The sequence below is a fragment of the Procambarus clarkii genome, chromosome 27 (genome assembly GCF_040958095.1).
Source record: "Procambarus clarkii isolate CNS0578487 chromosome 27, FALCON_Pclarkii_2.0, whole genome shotgun sequence".
Taxonomy (NCBI): domain Eukaryota; kingdom Metazoa; phylum Arthropoda; class Malacostraca; order Decapoda; family Cambaridae; genus Procambarus; species Procambarus clarkii.
This window is the reverse complement of record NC_091176.1, coordinates 7,404,759-7,424,979: the sequence shown is the minus strand read 5'-3', so window position 1 is coordinate 7,424,979 and position 20,221 is coordinate 7,404,759. Positions and strand designations below refer to the sequence as shown.

Below are 20,221 nucleotides of genomic sequence, written 5' to 3'. Positions count from 1 at the left end.
AGTGTGAGCCAGGTGTGTGGTGATGGTGGACGAGTGAGTGTGAGCCAGGTGTGTGGTGATGGTGGACGAGTGAGTGTGAGCCAGGTGTGTGGTGATGGTGGACGAGTGTGTGTGAGCCAGGTGTGTGGTGATGGTGGACGAGTGTGAGCCAGGTGTGTTGTGTTGGTGGACGAGTGAGTGTGAGCCAGGTGTGTGGTGATGGTGGACGAGAGTGAGCCAGGTGTTTGGTGATGGTGGACGAGTATGAGCCAGGTGTGTGGTGATGGTGGACGAGTATGAGCCAGGTGTGTGGTGATGGTGGACGAGTGAGTGTGAGCCAGGTGTGTGGTGATGGTGGACGAGTGTGAGCCAGGTGTGTGGTGATGGTGGACGAGTGTGTGTGAGCCAGGTGTGTGGTGATGGTGGACGAGTGTGAGCCAGGTGTGTGGTGATGGTGGACGAGTGTGTGTGAGCCAGGTGTGTGGTGATGGTGGACGAGTGTGAGCCAGGTGTGTGGTGATGGTGGACGAGTGTGTGTGAGCCAGGTGTGTAGTGATGGTGGACGAGTGTGTGTGAGCCAGGTGTGTGGGGATTGTGGACGAGTGTGTGTGAGCCAGGTGTGTGGTGATGGTGGACGAGTGTGTGTGAGCCAGGTGTGTGGTGATGGTGGACGAGTGTGAGCCAGGTGTGTGGTGATGGTGGACGAGTGTGTGAGCCAGGTGTGTGGTGATGTTGGACGAGTGAGTGTGAGCCAGGTGTGTGGTGATAGTGGACGAGTGAGTGTGAGCCTGGTGTGTGGTGATGGTGGACGAGTGTGTGTGAGCCAGTTGTGTGGTGATGGTGGACGAGTGTGTGTGAGCCAGGTGTGTTTTGATGGTGGACGAGTGTGTGTGAGCCAGGTGTGTGGTGATGGTGGACGAGTGTGTGTGAGCCAGGTGTGTGGTGATGGTGGACGAGTGTGAGCCAGGTGTGTGGTGATGGTGGACGAGTGTGTGAGAGCCAGGTGTGTGGTGATGGTGGACGAGTGTGCGTGAGCCAGGTGTGTGGTGATGGTGGACGAGTGTGCGTGAGCCAGGTGTGTGGTGATGGTGGACGAGTGTGTGAGAGCCAGGTGTGTGGTGATGGTGGACGAGTGTGTGAGAGCCAGGTGTGTGGTGATGGTGGACGAGTGTGCGTGAGCCAGGTGTGTGGTTATGGTGGACGAGTGAGTGTGAGCCAGGTGTGTGGTGATGGTGGATGAGTGTGTGTGAGCCAGTTGTGTGGTGATGGTGGACGAGTGTGTGTGAGCCAGGTGTGTTTTGATGGTGGACGAGTGTGTGTGAGCCAGGTGTGTGGTGATGGTGGACGAGTGTGTGTGAGCCAGGTGTGTGGTGATGGTGGACGAGTGTGAGCCAGGTGTGTGGTGATGGTGGACGAGTGTGTGAGAGCCAGGTGTGTGGTGATGGTGGACGAGTGTGCGAGAGCCAGGTGTGTGGTGATGGTGGACGAGTGTGTGTGAGCCAGGTGTGTGGTTATGGTGGACGAGTGTGAGCCAGGTGTGTGGTGATGGTGGACGAGTGTGTGTGAGCCAGGTGTGTGGTGATGGTAGACGAGTGTGTGTGAGCCAGGTGTGTGGTGATGGTGGTCGAGTGTGAGCCAGGTGTGTGGTGATGGTGGACGAGTGTGTGTGAGCCAGGTGTGTAGTGATGTTGGACGAGTGAGTGTGAGCCAGGTGTGTGGCGATGGTGGACGAGTGAGTGTGAGCCAGGTGTGTGGTGATGGTGGACGAGTGTGTGTGAGCCAGGTGTGTGGTGATGGTGGACGAGTGAGTGTGAGCCAGGTGTGTGGTGTTGGTGGACGAGTGAGTGTGAGCCAGGTGTGTGGTGATGATGGACGAGTGTGAGCCAGGTGTGTGGTGTTGGTGGACGAGTGTGTGTGAGCCAGGTGTGTGGTGATGGTGGACGAGTGTGTGTGAGCCAGGTGTGTGGTGTTGGTGGACGAGTGTGTGTGAGCCAGGTGTGTGGTGATGGTGGACGAGTGTGTGTGAGCCAGGTGTGTGGTGTTGGTGGACGAGTGAGTGTGAGCCAGGTGTGTGGTGATGTTGAACGAGTGTGAGCCAGGTGTTTGGTGATGGTGGACGAGTATGAGCCAGGTGTGTGGTGATGGTGGACGAGTATGAGCCAGGTGTGTGGTGATGGTGGACGAGTGAGTGTGAGCCAGGTGTGTGGTGATGGTGGACGAGTGTGAGCCAGGTGTGTGGTGATGGTGGACGAGTGTGTGTGAGCCAGGTGTGTGGTGATGATGGACGAGTGTGAGCCAGGTGTGTGGTGATGGTGGACGAGTGTGTGTGAGCCAGGTGTGTGGTGATGGTGGACGAGTGTGAGCCAGGTGTGTGGTGATGGTGGACGAGTGTGTGTGAGCCAGGTGTGTGGTGATGGTGGACGAGTGTGTGTGAGCCAGGTGTGTGGTGATGGTGGACGAGTGTGTGTGAGTCAGGTGTGTGGTGATGGTGGACGAGTGTGTGTGAGCCAGGTGTGTGGTGATGATGGACGAGTGTGAGCCAGGTGTGTGGTGATGGTGGACGAGTGTGTGTGAGCCAGGTGTGTGGTGATGGTGGACGAGTGTGAGCCAGGTGTGTGGTGATGGTGGACGAGTGTGTGTGAGCCAGGTGTGTGGTGATGGTGGACGAGTGTGTGTGAGCCAGGTGTGTGGTGATGGTGGACGAGTGTGTGTGAGTCAGGTGTGTGGTGATTGTGGACGAGTGTGTGTGAGCCAGGTGTGTGGTGATGGTGGACGAGTGTGAGCCAGGTGTGTGGTGATGGTGGACGAGTGTGAGCCAGGTGTGTGGTGATGGTGGACGAGTGTGTGTGAGCCAGGTGTGTGGTGATGGTGGACGAGTGTGTGTGTGGTGATGGTGGACGAGTGAGTGTGAGCCAGGTGTGTGGTGATGGTGGACGAGTGTGTGTGAGCCAGTTGTGTGGTGATGGTGGACGAGTGTGTGTGAGCCAGGTGTGTGGTGATGGTGGACGAGTGTGTTTGAGCCAGGTGTGTGGTGATGGTGGACTAGTGTGTGTGAGCCAGGTGTATGGTGATGGTGGACGAGTGTGTGTGAGCCAGGTGTGTGGTGATGGTGGACGAGTGAGTGTGAGCCAGGTGTGTGGTGATGGTGGACGAGTGTGAGCCAGGTGTGTGATGATGGTGGACGAGTGTGAGCCAGCTGTGTGGTGATGGTGGACGAGTGTGTGTGAACCAGGTGTGTGGTGATGGTGGACGAGTGTGAGCCAGGTGTGTGGTGATGGTGGACGAGTGTGAGCCAGGTGTGTGGTGATGGTGGACGAGTGTGAGCCAGGTGTGTGATGATGGTGGACGAGTGTGAGCCAGGTGTGTGGTGATGGTGGACGAGTGTGAGCCAGGTGTGTGGTGATGGTGGACGAGTGTGAGCCAGGTGTGTGGTGATGGTGGACGAGTGTGAGCCAGGTGTGTGGTAATGGTGGACGAGTGTGAGCCAGGTGTGTGGTGATGGTGGACGAGTGTGAGCCAGGTGTGTGGTGATGGTGGACGAGTGAGTGTGAGCCAGGTGTGTGGTGATGGTGGACGAGTGTGTGTGAGCCAGGTGTGTGGTGATGGTGGACGAGTGAGTGTGAGCCAGGTGTGTGGTGATGGTGGACGAGTGAGTGTGAGCCAGGTGTGTGGTGATGGTGGACGAGTGAGTGTGAGCCAGGTGTGTGGTGATGGTGGACGAGTGAGTGTGAGCCAGGTGTGTGGTGATGGTGGACGAGTGTGTGTGAGCCAGGTGTGTGGTGATGGTGGACGAGTGTGTGTGAGTCAGGTGTGTGGTGATTGTGGACGAGTGTGTGTGAGCCAGGTGTGTGGTGATGGTGGACGAGTGTGAGCCAGGTGTGTGGTGATGGTGGACGAGTGTGAGCCAGGTGTGTGGTGATGGTGGACGAGTGTGTGTGAGCCAGGTGTGTGGTGATGGTGGACGAGTGTGTGTGTGGTGATGGTGGACGAGTGAGTGTGAGCCAGGTGTGTGGTGATGGTGGACGAGTGTGTGTGAGCCAGTTGTGTGGTGATGGTGGACGAGTGTGTGTGAGCCAGGTGTGTGGTGATGGTGGACGAGTGTGTTTGAGCCAGGTGTGTGGTGATGGTGGACTAGTGTGTGTGAGCCAGGTGTATGGTGATGGTGGACGAGTGTGTGTGAGCCAGGTGTGTGGTGATGGTGGACGAGTGAGTGTGAGCCAGGTGTGTGGTGATGGTGGACGAGTGTGAGCCAGGTGTGTGATGATGGTGGACGAGTGTGAGCCAGCTGTGTGGTGATGGTGGACGAGTGTGTGTGAACCAGGTGTGTGGTGATGGTGGACGAGTGTGAGCCAGGTGTGTGGTGATGGTGGACGAGTGTGAGCCAGGTGTGTGGTGATGGTGGACGAGTGTGAGCCAGGTGTGTGATGATGGTGGACGAGTGTGAGCCAGGTGTGTGGTGATGGTGGACGAGTGTGAGCCAGGTGTGTGGTGATGGTGGACGAGTGTGAGCCAGGTGTGTGGTGATGGTGGACGAGTGTGAGCCAGGTGTGTGGTGATGGTGGACGAGTGTGAGCCAGGTGTGTGGTGATGGACGAGTGTGAGCCAGGTGTGTGGTGATGGTGGACGAGTGAGTGTGAGCCAGGTGTGTGGTGATGGTGGACGAGTGTGTGTGAGCCAGGTGTGTGGTGATGGTGGACGAGTGAGTGTGAGCCAGGTGTGTGGTGATGGTGGACGAGTGAGTGTGAGCCAGGTGTGTGGTGATGGTGGACGAGTGAGTGTGAGCCAGGTGTGTGGTGATGGTGGACGAGTGAGTGTGAGCCAGGTGTGTGGTGATGGTGGACGAGTATGAGCCAGGTGTGTGGTGATGGTGGACGAGTGTGTGTGAGCCAGGTGTGTGGTGATGGTGGACGAGTGAGTGTGAGCCAGGTGTGTGGTGATGGTGGACGAGTGAGTGTGAGCCAGGTGTGTGGTGATGGTGGACGAGTGAGTGTGAGCCAGGTGTGTGGTGATGGTGGACGAGTATGAGCCAGGTGTGTGGTGATGGTGGACGAGTGTGTGTGAGCTAGGTGTGTGGTGATGGTGGACGAGTATGAGCCAGGTGTGTGGTGATGGTGGACGAGTGTGTGTGAGCCAGGTGTGTGGTGATGGTGGACGAGTATGAGCCAGGTGTGTGGTGATGGTGGACGAGTGTGTGTGAGCCAGGTGTGTGGTTATGGTGGACGAGTATGAGCCAGGTGTGTGGTGATGGTGGACGAGTGTGTGTGAGCCAGGTGTGTGGTGATGGTGGACGAGTGAGTGTGAGCTAGGTGTGTGGTGATGGTGGACGAGTGTGAGCCAGGTGTGTGGTGATGGTGGACGAGTGTGAGCCAGGTGTGTGGTGATGGTGGACGAGTGTGAGCCAGGTGTGTGGTGATGGTGGACGAGTGTGAGCCAGGTGTGTGGTGATGGTGGACGAGTGTGAGCCAGGTGTGTGGTGATGGTGGACGAGTGTGAGCCAGGTGTGTGGTGATGGTGGACGAGTGTGAGCCAGGTGTGTGGTGATGGTGGACGAGTGTGAGCCAGGTGTGTGGTGATGGTGGACGAGTGTGAGCCAGGTGTGTGGTGATGGTGGACGAGTGTGAGCCAGGTGTGTGGTGATGGTGGACGAGTGTGAGCCAGGTGTGTGGTGATGGTGGACGAGTATGAGCCAGGTGTGTGGTGATGGTGGACGAGTGTGAGCCAGGTGTGTGGTGATGGTGGACGAGTGTGAGCCAGGTGTGTGGTGATGGTGGACGAGTGTGAGCCAGGTGTGTGGTGATGGTGGACGAGTGTGAGCCAGGTGTGTGGTGATGGTGGACGAGTGTGAGCCAGGTGTGTGGTGATGGTGGACGAGTGTGAGCTAGGTGTGTGGTGATGGTGGACGAGTGTGAGCCAGGTGGGTGGTGATGGTGGACGAGTGTGAGCCAGGTGTGTGGTGATGGTGGACGAGTGTGAGCTAGGTGTGTGGTGATGGTGGACGAGTGTGAGCCAGGTGTGTGGTGATGGTGGACGAGTGTGAGCCAGGTGTGTGAGTCAGAATATTACTCTTACTATAAAACTCTTACTCTACACATCAAAGAGCAAACTCTTATCTAACCCAAAGAGTTGGTTTTCTTGGCTCAGAAAGAGCGCAACACTTCCACATGTGAAAGGAAACACAGTTGCTACAACATTATGCGGCGCATGTGGTTATGTTGCGCTTATTGCAACACATGTGGGGGTCGCATGTTGTTATGTTGCGCTTATTGCAACACATGTGGGGGTCGCATGTTGTTATGTTGCGCTCATTGCAACATATGTGGGAGTCGCATGTTGTTATGTTGCGCTTATTGCAACATATGTGGGAGTCGCATGTTGTTATGTTGCGCTCATTGCAACACATGTGGGGGTCGCATGTGGTTATGTTGCGCTCATTGCAACACATGTGGGGGTCGCATGTGGTTATGTTGCGCTCATTGCAACACATGTGGGGGTCGCATGTTGTTATGTTGCGCTCATTGCAACACATGTGGGGGTCGCATGTTGTTATGTTGCGCTTATTGCAACATATGTGGGGGTCGCATGTTGTTATGTTGCGCTCATTGCAACACATGTGGGGGTCGCATGTTGTTATGTTGCGCTCATTGCAACACATGTGGGGGGCGCATGTGGTTATGTTGCGCTTATTGCAACATATGTGGGAGTCGCATGTTGTTATGTTGCGCTTATTGCAACACATGTGGGGGTCGCATGTTGTTATGTTGCGCTCATTGCAACATATGTGGGAGTCGCATGTTGTTATGTTGCGCTTATTGCAACATATGTGGGAGTCGCATGTTGTTATGTTGCGCTTATTGCAACATATGTGGGAGTCGCATGTTGTTATGTTGCGCTCATTGCAACACATGTGGGGGTCGCATGTGGTTATGTTGCGCTCATTGCAACACATGTGGGGGTCGCATGTGGTTATGTTGCGCTCATTGCAACACATGTGGGGGTCGCATGTTGTTATGTTGCGCTCATTGCAACACATGTGGGGGTCGCATGTTGTTATGTTGCGCTTATTGCAACATATGTGGGGGTCGCATGTTGTTATGTTGCGCTCATTGCAACACATGTGGGGGTCGCATGTTGTTATGTTGCGCTCATTGCAACACATGTGGGGGTCGCATGTTGTTATGTTGCGCTTATTGCAACATATGTGGGGGTCGCATGTTGTTATGTTGCGCTTATTGCAACATATGTGGGGGTCGCATGTTGTTATGTTGCGCTTATTGCAACATATGTGGGGGTCGCATGTTGTTATGTTGCGCTTATTGCAACATATGTGGGGGTCGCATGTTGTTATGATGCGCTTATTGCAACATATGTGGGGGTCGCATGTTGTTATGTTGCGCTTATTGCAACACATGTGGGGGTCGCATGTTGTTATGTTGCGCTTATTGCAACACATGTGGGGGTCGCATGTTGTTATGTTGCGCTTATTGCAACATATGTGGGGGTCGCATGTTGTTATGTTGCGCTTATTGCAACATATGTGGGGGTCGCATGTTGTTATGTTGCGCTTATTGCAACATATGTGGGGATCGCATGTTGTTATGTTGCGCTCATTGCAACATATGTGGGGGTCGCATGTTGTTATGTTGCGCTCATTGCAACACATGTGGGGGTCGCATGTTGTTATGTTGCGCTCATTGCAACATATGTGGGGGTCGCATGTTGTTATGTTGCGCTCATTGCAACATATGTGGGGGTCGCATGTTGTTATGTTGCGCTCATTGCAACATATGTGGGGGTCGCATGTTGTTATGTTGCGCTCATTGCAACATATGTGGGGGTCGCATGTTGTTATGTTGCGCTCATTGCAACACATGTGGGGGTCGCATGTTGTTATGTTGCGCTTATTGCAACACATGTGGGGGTCGCATGTTGTTATGTTGCGCTCATTGCAACACATGTGGGGGTCGCATGTTGTTATGTTGCGCTCATTGCAACATATGTGGGGGTCGCATGTTGCACCATGCAGCACTAGGCGCCTCGGGCTAGTAAATATTTCCCTCTAATTTTTGTTCTAATTCTAATTATCAAAGGGGTAGAAAATGACCATTGGTTCTCTCTGAAACGTTGCTTTGACCGTTGTCTTAGACAGCTTAGAGATGTCTTGAAGACAATTTAGACAGCTTAGAGATGTCTTGAAGACAATTTAGACAGCTTAGAGATGTCTTGAAGACAATTTAGACAGCTTAGAGATGTCTTGAAGACAATTTAGACAGCTTAGAGATGTCTTGAAGACAATTTAGACAGCTTAGAGATGTCTTGAAGACAATTTAGACAGCTTAGAGATGTCTTGAAGACAACTTAGACAACTTAGAGATGTCTTGAAGACAATTTAGACAACTTAGAGATGTCTTGAAGACAATTTAGACAGCTTAGAGATGTCTTGAAGACAATTTAGACAACTTAGAGATGTCTTGAAGACAATTTAGACAGCTTAGAGATGTCTTGAAGACAATTTAGACAACTTAGAGATGTCTTGAAGACAATTTAGACAGCTTAGAGATGTCTTAAAGGCATAATTTAGACAGCTTAGAGATGTCTTGAAGACAATTTAGACAGCTTAGAGATGTCTTAAAGGCATAATTTAGACAGCTTAGAGATGTCTTGAAAACAATTTAGACAGCTTAGAGATGTCTTAAAGGCATTATTTAGACAGCTTAGAGATGTCTTGAAGGCATAATTTAGACAACTTAGAGATGTCTTGAAGGCATAATTTAGACAACTTAGAGATGTCTTGAAGGCATAATTTAGACAACTTAGAGATGTCTTGAAGGCTGCCGCCTCCTTATCTATGATGTGACAGTGTGTCACAGTTCGTGATAAGGAGGCGGCAGCTCCCATAAGCTGTCTCAGCAAAGGTCAAAGCAAAGGTTAAAGGGATAGCAAGCATTGTCTATACCTTGGAGATACAAGCAATTAGAAGACGACATATACTTATAATACACCAAAGAAGACAAATTGCTACAATGTATAATTCAAAATTTAGAGAGCCATCAACTAAGTAAAAAATATATAATTCTTTTACCAAAATTTAATGATTACGACTTTAAGAAAGTATTTGACTCTGTTTTCCATTAAGAGTAAATATTCTTGGTGGTGGTGAGGATTAGAATCAACCCGTCCTCGACTCAAGTCCATTCCATCCAGCGGTCGACCCCACAGACGCATTCATAAACTTTTACACGCTGTTTATTCAAAACGGGAATTTTCTCAAATATAAATTAATATTATAATATATTAACATAATGTGCATATATAGGATAGGTAAGGTTAGGTGTTTAGGTTCTGTTGGCGATTATTTGTATTTGTAGTACGTGGGTGAAGCATTTACAGCGTTGGGGTTCGAACACCAGTCGTCAGTGAAGCACTTGTTCCGGAAGTGTTCGGATGAAATCAGTTGTGAGTTGTGTGTAAACTGTTTGTCATTTATATTCAGGGGGTCGGCGGGTGGATGGAATACCTTTTGGGTCTTTGTCTACAGGACGGGCTATCTTGAGGTTATCTTGAGATGATTTCGGGGCTTTTAGTGTCCCCGCGGCCCGGTCCTCGACCAGGCCTCCAGCCCCAGGAAGCAGCCCGTGACAGCTGACTAACACCCAGGTACCTATTTTACTGCTAGGTAACAGGGGCATTCAGGGTGAAAGAAACTCTGCCCATTGTTTCTCGCCGGCGCCTGGGATCGAACCCAGGACCACAGGATCACAAGTCCCGCGTGCTGTCCGCTCGGCCGACCGACTCCAATAGTTCTGCTCCAATAGTTCACACTTGGACATTAGAGCTCATGACCTTAGTGTATTTAGTAAAATTAATTAATAAATATTAGATAAATTTTATTGCATGCGAGAGTAGGTAACCGGCCGCACTCGGGTCTCCTTCCTGCTCTCCTCTCTCTCACAAAACTATATATACCAAAGGATTAAAATTTATCAATAAATCTATATAACACAACCTATATTTCGGACATTATGAAAATCGCGGGGGTTCAATATATTGCCGATAATTCTTAATGTTACACTGGGGCCAACCCTGACTGTCCAGTGACACTCCCACACCCCAGATGTGTCATCTTGGATAGTTGGGGTGAGGCTAGTGTTGGTCCAGTATACCCAGCACCTGGTGTGTGGTCGTCCTGGTCCAGTATACCCAGCACCCGGTGTGTGGTCGTGTTGGTCCAGTATACCCAGCACCCGGTGTGTGGTCGTGTTGGTCCAGTATACCCAGCACACGGTGTGTGGTCGTCCTGGTCCAGTATACCCAGCACCCGGTGTGTGGTCGTGTTGGTCCAGTATACCCAGCACCTGGTGTGTGGTCGTCCTGGTGCAGTATACCCAGCACCTGGTGTGTGGTCGTGTTGGTCCAGTATACCCAGCACCCGGTGTGTGGTCGTCCTGGTCCAGTATACCCAGCACCCGGTGTGTGGTCGTGTTGGTCCAGTATACCCAGCACCCGGTGTGTGGTCGTCCTGGTGCAGTATACCCAACACCCGGTGTGTGGTCGTGTTGGTCCAGTATACCCAGCACCCGGTGTGTGGTCGTGTTGGTCCAGTATACCCAGCACCTGGTGTATGGTCGTGTTGGTCCAGTATACCCAGCACCCGGTGTGTGGTCGTCCTGGTCCAGTATTCCCAGCACCCGGTGTGTGGTCGTGTTGGTCCAGTATACCCAGGACCCGGTGTGTGGTCGTGTTGGTCCAGTATACCCAGCACCCGGTGTGTGGTCGTGTTGGTCCAGTATACCCAGCACCCGGTGTGTGGTCGTCCTGGTCCAGTATACCCAGCACCCGGTGTGTGGTCGTGTTGGTCCAGTATACCCAGCACCCGGTGTGTGGTCGTCCTGGTCCAGTATACCCAGCACCCAGTGTGTGGTCGTGTTGGTCCAGTATACCCAGCACCTGGTGTGTGGTCGTGTTGGTCCAGTATACCCAGCACCCGGTGTGTGGTCGTCCTGGTCCAGTATACCCAGCACCCGGTGTGTGGTCGTGTTGGTCCAGTATACCCAGCACCCGGTGTGTGGTCGTCCTGGTGCAGTATACCCAGCACCCGGTGTGTGGTCGTGTTGGTCCAGTATACCCAGCACCCGGTGTGTGGTCGTCCTGGTCCAGTATACCCAGCACCTGGTGTGTGGTCGTGTTGGTGCAGTATACCCAGCACCTGGTGTGTGGTCGTCCTGGTCCAGTATACCCAGCACCCGGTGTGTGGTCGTCCTGGTCCAGTATACCCAGCACCCGGTGTGTGGTCGTGTTGGTGCAGTATACCCAGCACCCAGTGTGTGGTCGTCCTGGTGCAGTATACCCAGCACCCGGTGTGTGGTCGTCCTGGTCCAGTATACCCAGCACCTGGTGTGTGGTCGTGTTGGTGCAGTATACCCAGCACCCGGTGTGTGGTCGTCCTGGTCCAGTATACCCAGCACCTGGTGTGTGGTCGTCCTGGTCCAGTAAACCCAGCACCCGGTGTGTGGTTGTGTTGGTCCAGTATACCCAGCACCCGGTGTGTGATCGTGTTGGTCCAGTATACCCAGCACCTGGTGTGTGGTCGTCCTGGTACAGTATACCCAGCACCCGGTGTCTGGTCGTCCTGGTCAAGTATACCCAGCACCTGGTGTGTGGTCGTGTTGGTCCAGTATACCCAGCACCCGGTGTGTGGTCGTCCTGGTGCAGTATACCCAGCACCCGGTGTGTGGTCGTGTTGGTCCAGTATACCCAGCACCCGGTGTGTGGTCGTCCTGGTCCAGTATACCCAGCACCCGGTGTGTGGTCGTCCTGGTCCAGTATACCCAGCACCCGGTGTGTGGTCGTGTTGGTGCAGTATACCCAGCACCCGGTGTGTGGTCGTGTTGGTGCAGTATACCCAGCACCCGGTGTGTGGTCGTGTTGGTGCAGTATACCCAGCACCTGGTGTGTGGTCGTTCTGGTCCAGTATACCCAGTACCCGGTGTGTGGTCGTGTTGGTCCAGTATACCCAGCACCTGGTGTGTGGTCGTGTTGGTCCAGTATACCCAGCATCCGGTGTGTGGTCGTGTTGGTGCAGTATACCCAGCACCCGGTGTGTGGTCGTGTTGGTCCAGTATACCCAGCACCCGGTGTGTGGTCGTGTTGGTCCAGTATACCCAGCACCCGGTGTGTGGTCGTCCTGGTCCAGTATACCCAGCACCCGGTGTGTGTTCGTCCTGGTGCAGTATACCCAGCACCCGGTGTGTGGTCGTGTTGGTCCAGTATACCCAGCACCTGGTGTGTGGTCGTCCTGGTGCAGTATACCCAGCACCCGGTGTGTGGTCGTGTTGGTCCAGTATACCCAGCACCCGGTGTGTGGTCGTCCTGGTCCAGTATACCCAGCACCCGGTGTGTGGTCGTGTTGGTCCAGTATACCCAGCACCCGGTGTGTGGTCGTCCTGGTCCAGTATACCCAGCACCCGGTGTGTGGTCGTCCTGGTCCAGTATACCCAGCACCCGGTGTGTGGTCGTGTTGGTCCAGTATACCCAGCACCCGGTGTGTGGTCGTGTTGGTGCAGTATACCCAGCACCTGGTGTGTGGTCGTCCTGGTCCAGTATACCCAGCACCCGGTGTGTGGTCGTGTTGGTGCAGTATACCCAGCACCCGGTGTGTGGTCGTCCTGGTCCAGTATACCCAGCACCCGGTGTGTGGTCGTGTTGGTCCAGTATACCCAGCACCTGGTGTGTGGTCGTGTTGGTACAGTATACCCAGCACCCGGTGTGTGGTCGTCCTGGTCCAGTATACCCAGCACCCGGTGTGTGGTCGTGTTGGTGCAGTATACCCAGCACCTGGTGTGTGGTCGTGTTGGTCCAGTATACCCAGCACCCGGTGTGTGGTCGTCCTGGTGCAGTATACCCAGCACCTGGTGTGTTGTCGTGTTGGTGCAGTATACCCAGCACCCGGTGTGTGGTCGTGTTGGTGCAGTATACCCAGCACCCGGTGTGTGGTCGTGTTGGTGCAGTATACCCAGCACCCGGTGTGTGGTCGTCCTGGTCCAGTATACCCAGCACCCGGTGTGTGGTCGTCCTGGTCCAGTATACCCAGCACCCGGTGTGTGGTCGTGTTGGTCCAGTATACCCAGCACCCGGTGTGTGGTCGTGTTGGTGCAGTATACCCAGCACCTGGTGTGTGGTCGTCCTGGTCCAGTATACCCAGCACCCGGTGTGTGGTCGTGTTGGTGCAGTATACCCAGCACCCGGTGTGTGGTCGTCCTGGTCCAGTATACCCAGCACCCGGTGTGTGGTCGTCCTGGTCCAGTATACCCAGCACCTGGTGTGTGGTCGTGTTGGTGCAGTATACCCAGCACCCGGTGTGTGGTCGTCCTGGTCCAGTATACCCAGCACCCGGTGTGTGGTCGTGTTGGTGCAGTATACCCAGCACCTGGTGTGTGGTCGTGTTGGTCCAGTATACCCAGCACCCGGTGTGTGGTCGTCCTGGTGCATTATACCCAGCACCTGGTGTGTGGTCGTGTTGGTGCAGTATACCCAGCACCCGGTGTGTGATCGTGTTGGTGCAGTATACCCAGCACCCGGTGTGTGGTCGTGTTGGTGCAGTATACCCAGCACCCGGTGTGTGGTCGTCCTGGTCCAGTATACCCAGCACCTGGTGTGTGGTCGTCCTGGTGCAGTATACCCAGCACCCGGTGTGTGGTCGTGTTGGTGCAGTATACCCAGCACCCGGTGTGTGGTCGTCCTGGTGCAGTATACCCAGCACCTGGTGTGTGGTCGTGTTGGTGCAGTATACCCAGCACCCGGTGTGTGGTCGTGTTGGTGCAGTATACCCAGCACCCGGTGTGTGGTCGTCCTGGTGCAGTATACCTAGCACCTGGTGTGTGGTCGTGTTGGTCCAGTATACCCAGCACCCGGTGTGTGGTCGTCCTGGTGCAGTATACCCAGCACCTGGTGTGTGGTCGTGTTGGTGCAGTATACCCAGCACCCGGTGTGTGGTCGTGTTGGTGCAGTATACCCAGCACCCGGTGTGTGGTCGTCCTGGTGCAGTATACCCAGCACCTGGTGTGTGGTCGTGTTGGTCCAGTATACCCAACACCCGGTGTGTGGTCGTCCTGGTCCAGTATACCCAGCACCCGGTGTGTGGTCGTGTTGGTGCAGTATACCCAGCACCCGGTGTGTGGTCGTCCTGGTCCAGTATACCCAGCACCTGGTGTGTGGTCGTGTTGGTCCAGTATACCCAGCACCCGGTGTGTGGTCGTCCTGGTCCAGTATACCCAGCACCCGGTGTGTGGTCGTGTTGGTGCAGTATACCCAGCACCCGGTGTGTGGTCGTCCTGGTGCAGTATACCCAGCACCCGGTGTGTGGTCGTGTTGGTGCAGTATACCCAGCACCCGGTGTGTGGTCGTCCTGGTGCAGTATACCCAGCACCTGGTGTGTGGTCGTGTTGGTGCAGTATACCCAGCACCCGGTGTGTGGTCGTCCTGGTCCAGTATACCCAGCACCCGGTGTGTGGTCGTCCTGGTCCAGTATACCCAGCACCCGGTGTGTGGTCGTCCTGGTCCAGTATACCCAGCACCCGGTGTGTGGTCGTCCTGGTGCAGTATACCCAGCACCCGGTGTGTGGTCGTCCTGGTCCAGTATACCCAGCACCCGGTGTGTGGTCGTCCTGGTCCAGTATACCCAGCACCCGGTGTGTGGTCGTGTTGGTCCAGTATACCCAGCACCCGGTGTGTGGTCGTGTTGGTCCAGTATACCCAGCACCCGGTGTGTGGTCGTCCTGGTGCAGTATACCCAGCACCCGGTGTGTGGTCGTCCTGGTACAGTATACCCAGCACCCGGTGTGTGGTCGTCCTGGTCCAGTATACCCAGCACAAGTTTGGGGGTACTGAGCCTTTAGAGTCGTGAGTAATGCTTCAGGTCACATATGACAACATATATTATAGCTGAACATATTCACTCATGAAAGCAAAACATATAAAGCTATCTTGAGATGATTTCGGAGCTTTAGTGTCCCTGCGGCCCGGTCCTCAACCAGTCCTCCACCCCCAGGAAGCAGCTCGTGACAGCTGACTAACACCCGGGTACCTATTTACTGCTAGGTAACAGGGGCATAGGGTGAAAGAAATTCTGCCCATCGTTTCTCGTCGGCGCTTGGGATCGAACCCGGCACCACAGGATCACGCGTCCAGTGTTCTGTGCGCTCAGCCACCGGCTCCCCCAGGAGGTGGGAACACCTGCACGGAATAATCGGTGATGGGGATACGGAGGCCACCGGAGAAGACAGAGAAACAGGCGACACGGCCTCCACACCACCAACCGTTGCCACCATGGGCACACCCGCCCCATGGACATCCCCCATTGGGTCCACCACAGTACCCGCCACAGCAGCAACACGGATTGCAGCAGCCGCAGGTACCCCAACACCAGCAACACGGGTTGCAGCAGCCGCAGGTACCCCAACACCAGCAACACAGGTTGCAGCAGCCGCAGGTACCCCAACACCAGCAACACGGGTTGCAGCAGCCGCAGGTACCCCAACACCAGCAACACGGGTTGCAGCAGCCGCAGGTACCCCAACACCAGCAACACGGGTTGCAGCAGCCGCAGGTACCCCAACACCAGCAACACGGGTTGCAGCAGCCGCAGGTACCCCAACACCAGCAACACGGGTTGCAGCAGCCGCAGGTACCCCAACACCAGCAACACAGGTTGCAGCAGCCGCAGGTACCCCAACACCAGCAACACGGGTTGCAGCAGCCGCAGGTACCCCAACACCAGCAACACGGGTTGCAGCAGCCGCAGGTACCACAACATCATCACCCACATTATCTGCATCAAAATCCATGGAGGACAGCACACTCCATAATTCACCCACGAAGAATGGGTGAATATGGATATATTCAGATATATTAAATCGTCCCCCCATCAGGACGGGGGGGACGAACTGAGAGCCAGCCTCATCCATGAAACCGGTCACAAATCATCAGAATCCTTCACGACCTCCACAGGAAGCCCAGGAGAACCATAGGGAGACAGTGCACGGTCACCCACCACCTGTCTATGCAACACTTCTACCAACCACAGCAACTTCCGGAGGCATCGGACCAAACACCACCACAGGCACCTCAGCGGGAACAAGCAACGCATCCACGCCCACAACACCAGGCAGCGGCACACCAGCTCCACCCTCCAAGGAAGCCACATCTTCCACAACAATCGTTATATAATCCAGAGGAGGGGAAAACGCAGGAATGTACAGTGAGGGATGGTCCATATGCACCACGTCTGCAACACCCACACCGCCAACCGGGGCACCCACAGAAACGGGTGACACCACCGGCCCGTCTGAAGGTCGGGACACAGTATCATCACGTGTGTGATGACACAGTGTCATCACACATGCAGGCCTGCAGGACTTCCAGCTGGGGGGAAGTCCTCCTCCCGGAAGAGGTTCACTGGTCGTACACTGCCAGCACCACAATCCGTAGCCTGGTGCCCTGACAACCCAAATAACCCACCAAAAACAAGTCCGTGGTTGTCCAGCATAAGTCACCCGGACATAGAAACCCATAAGCTGGACCGACGATGGTATAGGAGTCTTCAGGTACATAGCCGATGTATGGCTCCCATCCAGGACACATTTCCATCTCCTGGAGGAGACGATGTTCATCTGCACACTCAACACCCTCCCAAACCGGGCAAAGTAACGCCGTAAAAGGGACTCAGGGAACTCAAATGGAGCCCAATGCACAACTACATATGTTGTCCTGCCGCACCGATCCGACACTATCACTAAACCACCACCCGCAAGCAGCGTGACGGACCGCCTGTCATAACGGTCCATAAATCCCTGGTAGATAGCCATGGAGCCGAACTTCACCACTGTCTGGTGACCCACGACAATCTGCACTCTACAGACCTCTGTCACATCCACCCGCAAAAGGTATAACAGAACCACTTCCAATGATGGGTAAGAAACCTGCCTGGTGAATTAAAGACCAATCATATCCTTCCACTGGCCAGGGGAAAAGGTACCTCATACCACAGGCCAGCACGGCCCTAAGGCCCCACAACAGCACCCACCAATAATGCTCTCAACTACCGGCCGGTGAACACTGGACCACACAGTGACATGTCTGTCTCCACCGACAACAACCAGTGTTCTGGTTGTCGGTGGAGACACATGTCACTGGGAGGAGACGAGGAGTCCAGAGAGACGTCACCAGACGAGGAGTCCAGAGAGACGTCACCAGACGAGGAGTCCAGAGAGACGTCACCAGACGAGGAGTCCAGAGAGACGTCACCAGACGAGGAGTCCAGAGAGACGTCACCAGACGAGGAGTCCAGAGAGACGTCACCAGACGAGGAGTCCAGAGAGCCAGACCGCTTGCCATATTAGCCAGTATTCAATGGGCGCTGCTCCTCCTTCCCCACACTCATGCTGTTCATGTGAGAATGAATAGTTATTAAATTGTGAGTTGGCTTTTAAATTCGAATTGTTACAGAATTCAAATTAAATATACTAGTTTGATTTATATATTTAGTACTGGATTTAATCTCCGCACTTCAGTTCTTTTAAGAGATTTAAGAAAACAATTCAGTTATTCAACAGTTTGGCGTTGACGTGGAACTTGGGTTGACGCAACGAACACAAGTACGGCATCAGCCCTTCCATATTATCTATTATATGTAATAATTATTATAACAGACAAGTCCTCATAGAGTTCAGTTTAATAATTAATATTTAATAATTAGTCTTATAGATTTAATCAGAAAACGAATCCTCATAGAGTTTATTGCATTATTTCCATTCCATATTATCTATTATATGTAATAATTATTATAACAGACAAGTCCTCATAGAGTTCAGTTTAATAATTAATATTTAATGATTAGTCTTATAGATTTAATCAGAAAACGAATCCTCATAGAGTTTATTGCATTATTTTAGGTTAAAAATTCTATTTATTATAATATGTGGGAAATTATTTCTCTCTGAATACCCCTACTAACTCTTTCCACTCCTCTCAGACTTCTGTGGCTGGGTTGAGCTCAAAGCCTCCTGTGGTGACTAACTCGTCCCCTGGTGTGGCTCCTTTTTCCATTGTAACAACTACACCGTCATCCCCCTCCTTCATGGGATCCTTGGCGCCGCCAACCCGCTCACACACATTTAATTCCTGCTACCTTCCAGAATTTGTTCGGTCCCGATATGTGGCCCAAGTATTATGACCTTTGTCCCGAAGACCTCATGTTGTGCATATCCCTAGATGATGCTTAGTTGACTGTGGATTCCCTGGTTACTTTTAACCCCACTCGGACTGGCACCCGTGTAGTTGCTGCCCCTTCTCAGAAGGTGGCCGCTCGCCTTGCTACTTTGTTCTGCCTTGGTGAGATTTTGGTTCGTCAGATGACTAAAAACACCCTGTTGAATGCCTGCATTGGCCCTTGTTCCCCCGCACTATGTTTCAACTGGTGATTGTGACTTCAAAGACTGCCACAAGGATATTAAATATGTCCTCAAGCCCCAGGGCTTTTCTATCCTCCAGATTTACTCATTCCCTCGTCCTCCTCGTGGTCGTTGTCTTCATATTGTTAAGATCACTTTTGGTGGAATACCCTTCCGGATTCTTTTATTCTTGCCGGGGCTAGATGCTCCGTTCAGGAGTACATCCCATTTCCAGCAATGGGATGCAAATTTCCAACACCTTTCTCTACAATAGGTGTTGGAAATTTGGACATGACTCCTTGAAGTTGCCTAGTGAGATGTCGCATTGCCCCTTGTGTGGAGATGCTGGTCATTCTAAGACAGAGTACTCTTCTCCTAAAGCTTGCTGCATTAACTGTGGTGAGGTCCATCCTATCTTTTCCTGCACTATAAATTTGAACAAGCCATTCTGAACTTAAAACATCATGTACGTATATCTTTCCCAAGGCAAGACTCCAGGTCTGCCATGTTACCCCCTCTCTCTGATATGACATATGCTCATGCATTACATCGCACTTCTCTTCCCCACCCTTCTTCCCGTCATCAGTTCTGCAATCGCTTCAAGGCCTTATACCCCGGCACCTCTACCAGCTCTTTGTCTTCTGTTCCTCTGCGATCTCAAGCTTCGTGTATTCCTCGTGGTTCTCCCAATGGTATCTCCACCCTTTCTTCCCAGTCTTCTGCTGGCCTTCGTCTTTGTGTAATTTTTCCACCTCCTCCATCTTCTCTATCCCACTGTAACCTCCTTCACCTTTAGTACCCAATTTTCTTCTTACCCTTCCTCTCTGTCTTTTGACCCTCCTCCAACACCTCTCCGTTCAGGTCGATATACTTCCTCCACCGAGACGTCCTCGTGTCCGTTCCTGTTCTCCCTCGCCACCTGAGACTGAAAGGAGGCTATTGCACAGTTCATTGTTACTGGCATACCTGTTCCTCACAATCAAAAATGTAAACCTGGTTCCTCCCCAGCGGATAAATCTTCAGCCCAATCCCGACTCTCCACTTCCGAATATGTCCACGCACCTCCTCTCATCTCGGAGACGGAGTCAGTTGACATCCCTATGAAAATTCCTGGTGCTGTCCTTGATCTAGAGCTTGGTACTATTTTTATCATCTGTCCCTCCCAGTGTCTTCTCCTTTACCGGGTCATGTCGGCTCGCCTATGCCTCTTCCCAACGCCCTTTCGACTATACCGTCTTTGCTAGATTTAGCTTTCCCCCCCAACCCAGATTTCACTGAACCTCCTGCTGGTCCTTCCTAATTTACTTATTATTCATAATTTATTTGCATTAGTTTTTCTCTTTTTTCTTTTTACTAATCTATCTGTTCTTGACTATGCATATTCTTTAATGGAATGGAATGATATCCGTATTTCCATCAACTCCAACTTTTGATCTCACAGTTTTCACCACATAGTGTGTCTCCAGGAGCCGATGCTGTGCGCCCGTCCTGGTCACGTCTGCATGTTATTCCTTTCTCTCGTCCCCTCCAGCCCAACCACTTTGGCTGGACGGTAGAACGACGGTCTCGCTTCATGTAGGTCATTCAATCCCCGACCGTCCAAGTGGTTGGGCTACAGCTTGTCCCTGTTCCATTTCAAACCCTTATCCTGATCCCTTCCGAGTGCTATATGTCGTAATATTTTGGCTCTTTAGCTGATAGTTCCCTTCCCTTCTTCCCCTCCATCTTCTGTTGGGACCCATAACACTACTGCTCTCGTGGGTTGAAATGATACTCCCTTTGTCCCTCTGTTTTTCAAT

General features: G+C 53.0%; 2 protein-coding genes across 3 annotated transcripts in view; one reads left to right on the top strand and one right to left on the bottom strand.

Moving 5' to 3' along the window:
* The window catches only part of LOC123762726 (vascular endothelial growth factor receptor kdr-like), a 471,742-nt gene that overhangs the window by 29,226 nt on the left and 422,295 nt on the right, over positions 1-20,221 (top strand). The gene's annotated exons all lie outside the window — the stretch shown is intronic.
* Positions 6,170-7,933, bottom strand: LOC138369086 (keratin-associated protein 16-1-like). Its single transcript, XM_069332017.1, has one exon. The coding sequence runs from the start codon at positions 7,931-7,933 to the stop codon at positions 6,170-6,172; it is 1,764 nt and encodes a 587-aa protein (XP_069188118.1).

Bases quoted from the DNA above. Each gene is read 5' to 3' on its own strand.
- LOC138369086 (XM_069332017.1), bottom strand. From the start codon at position 7,933: ATGTGTTGCAATGAGCGCAACATAACAACATGCGACCCCCACATGTGT.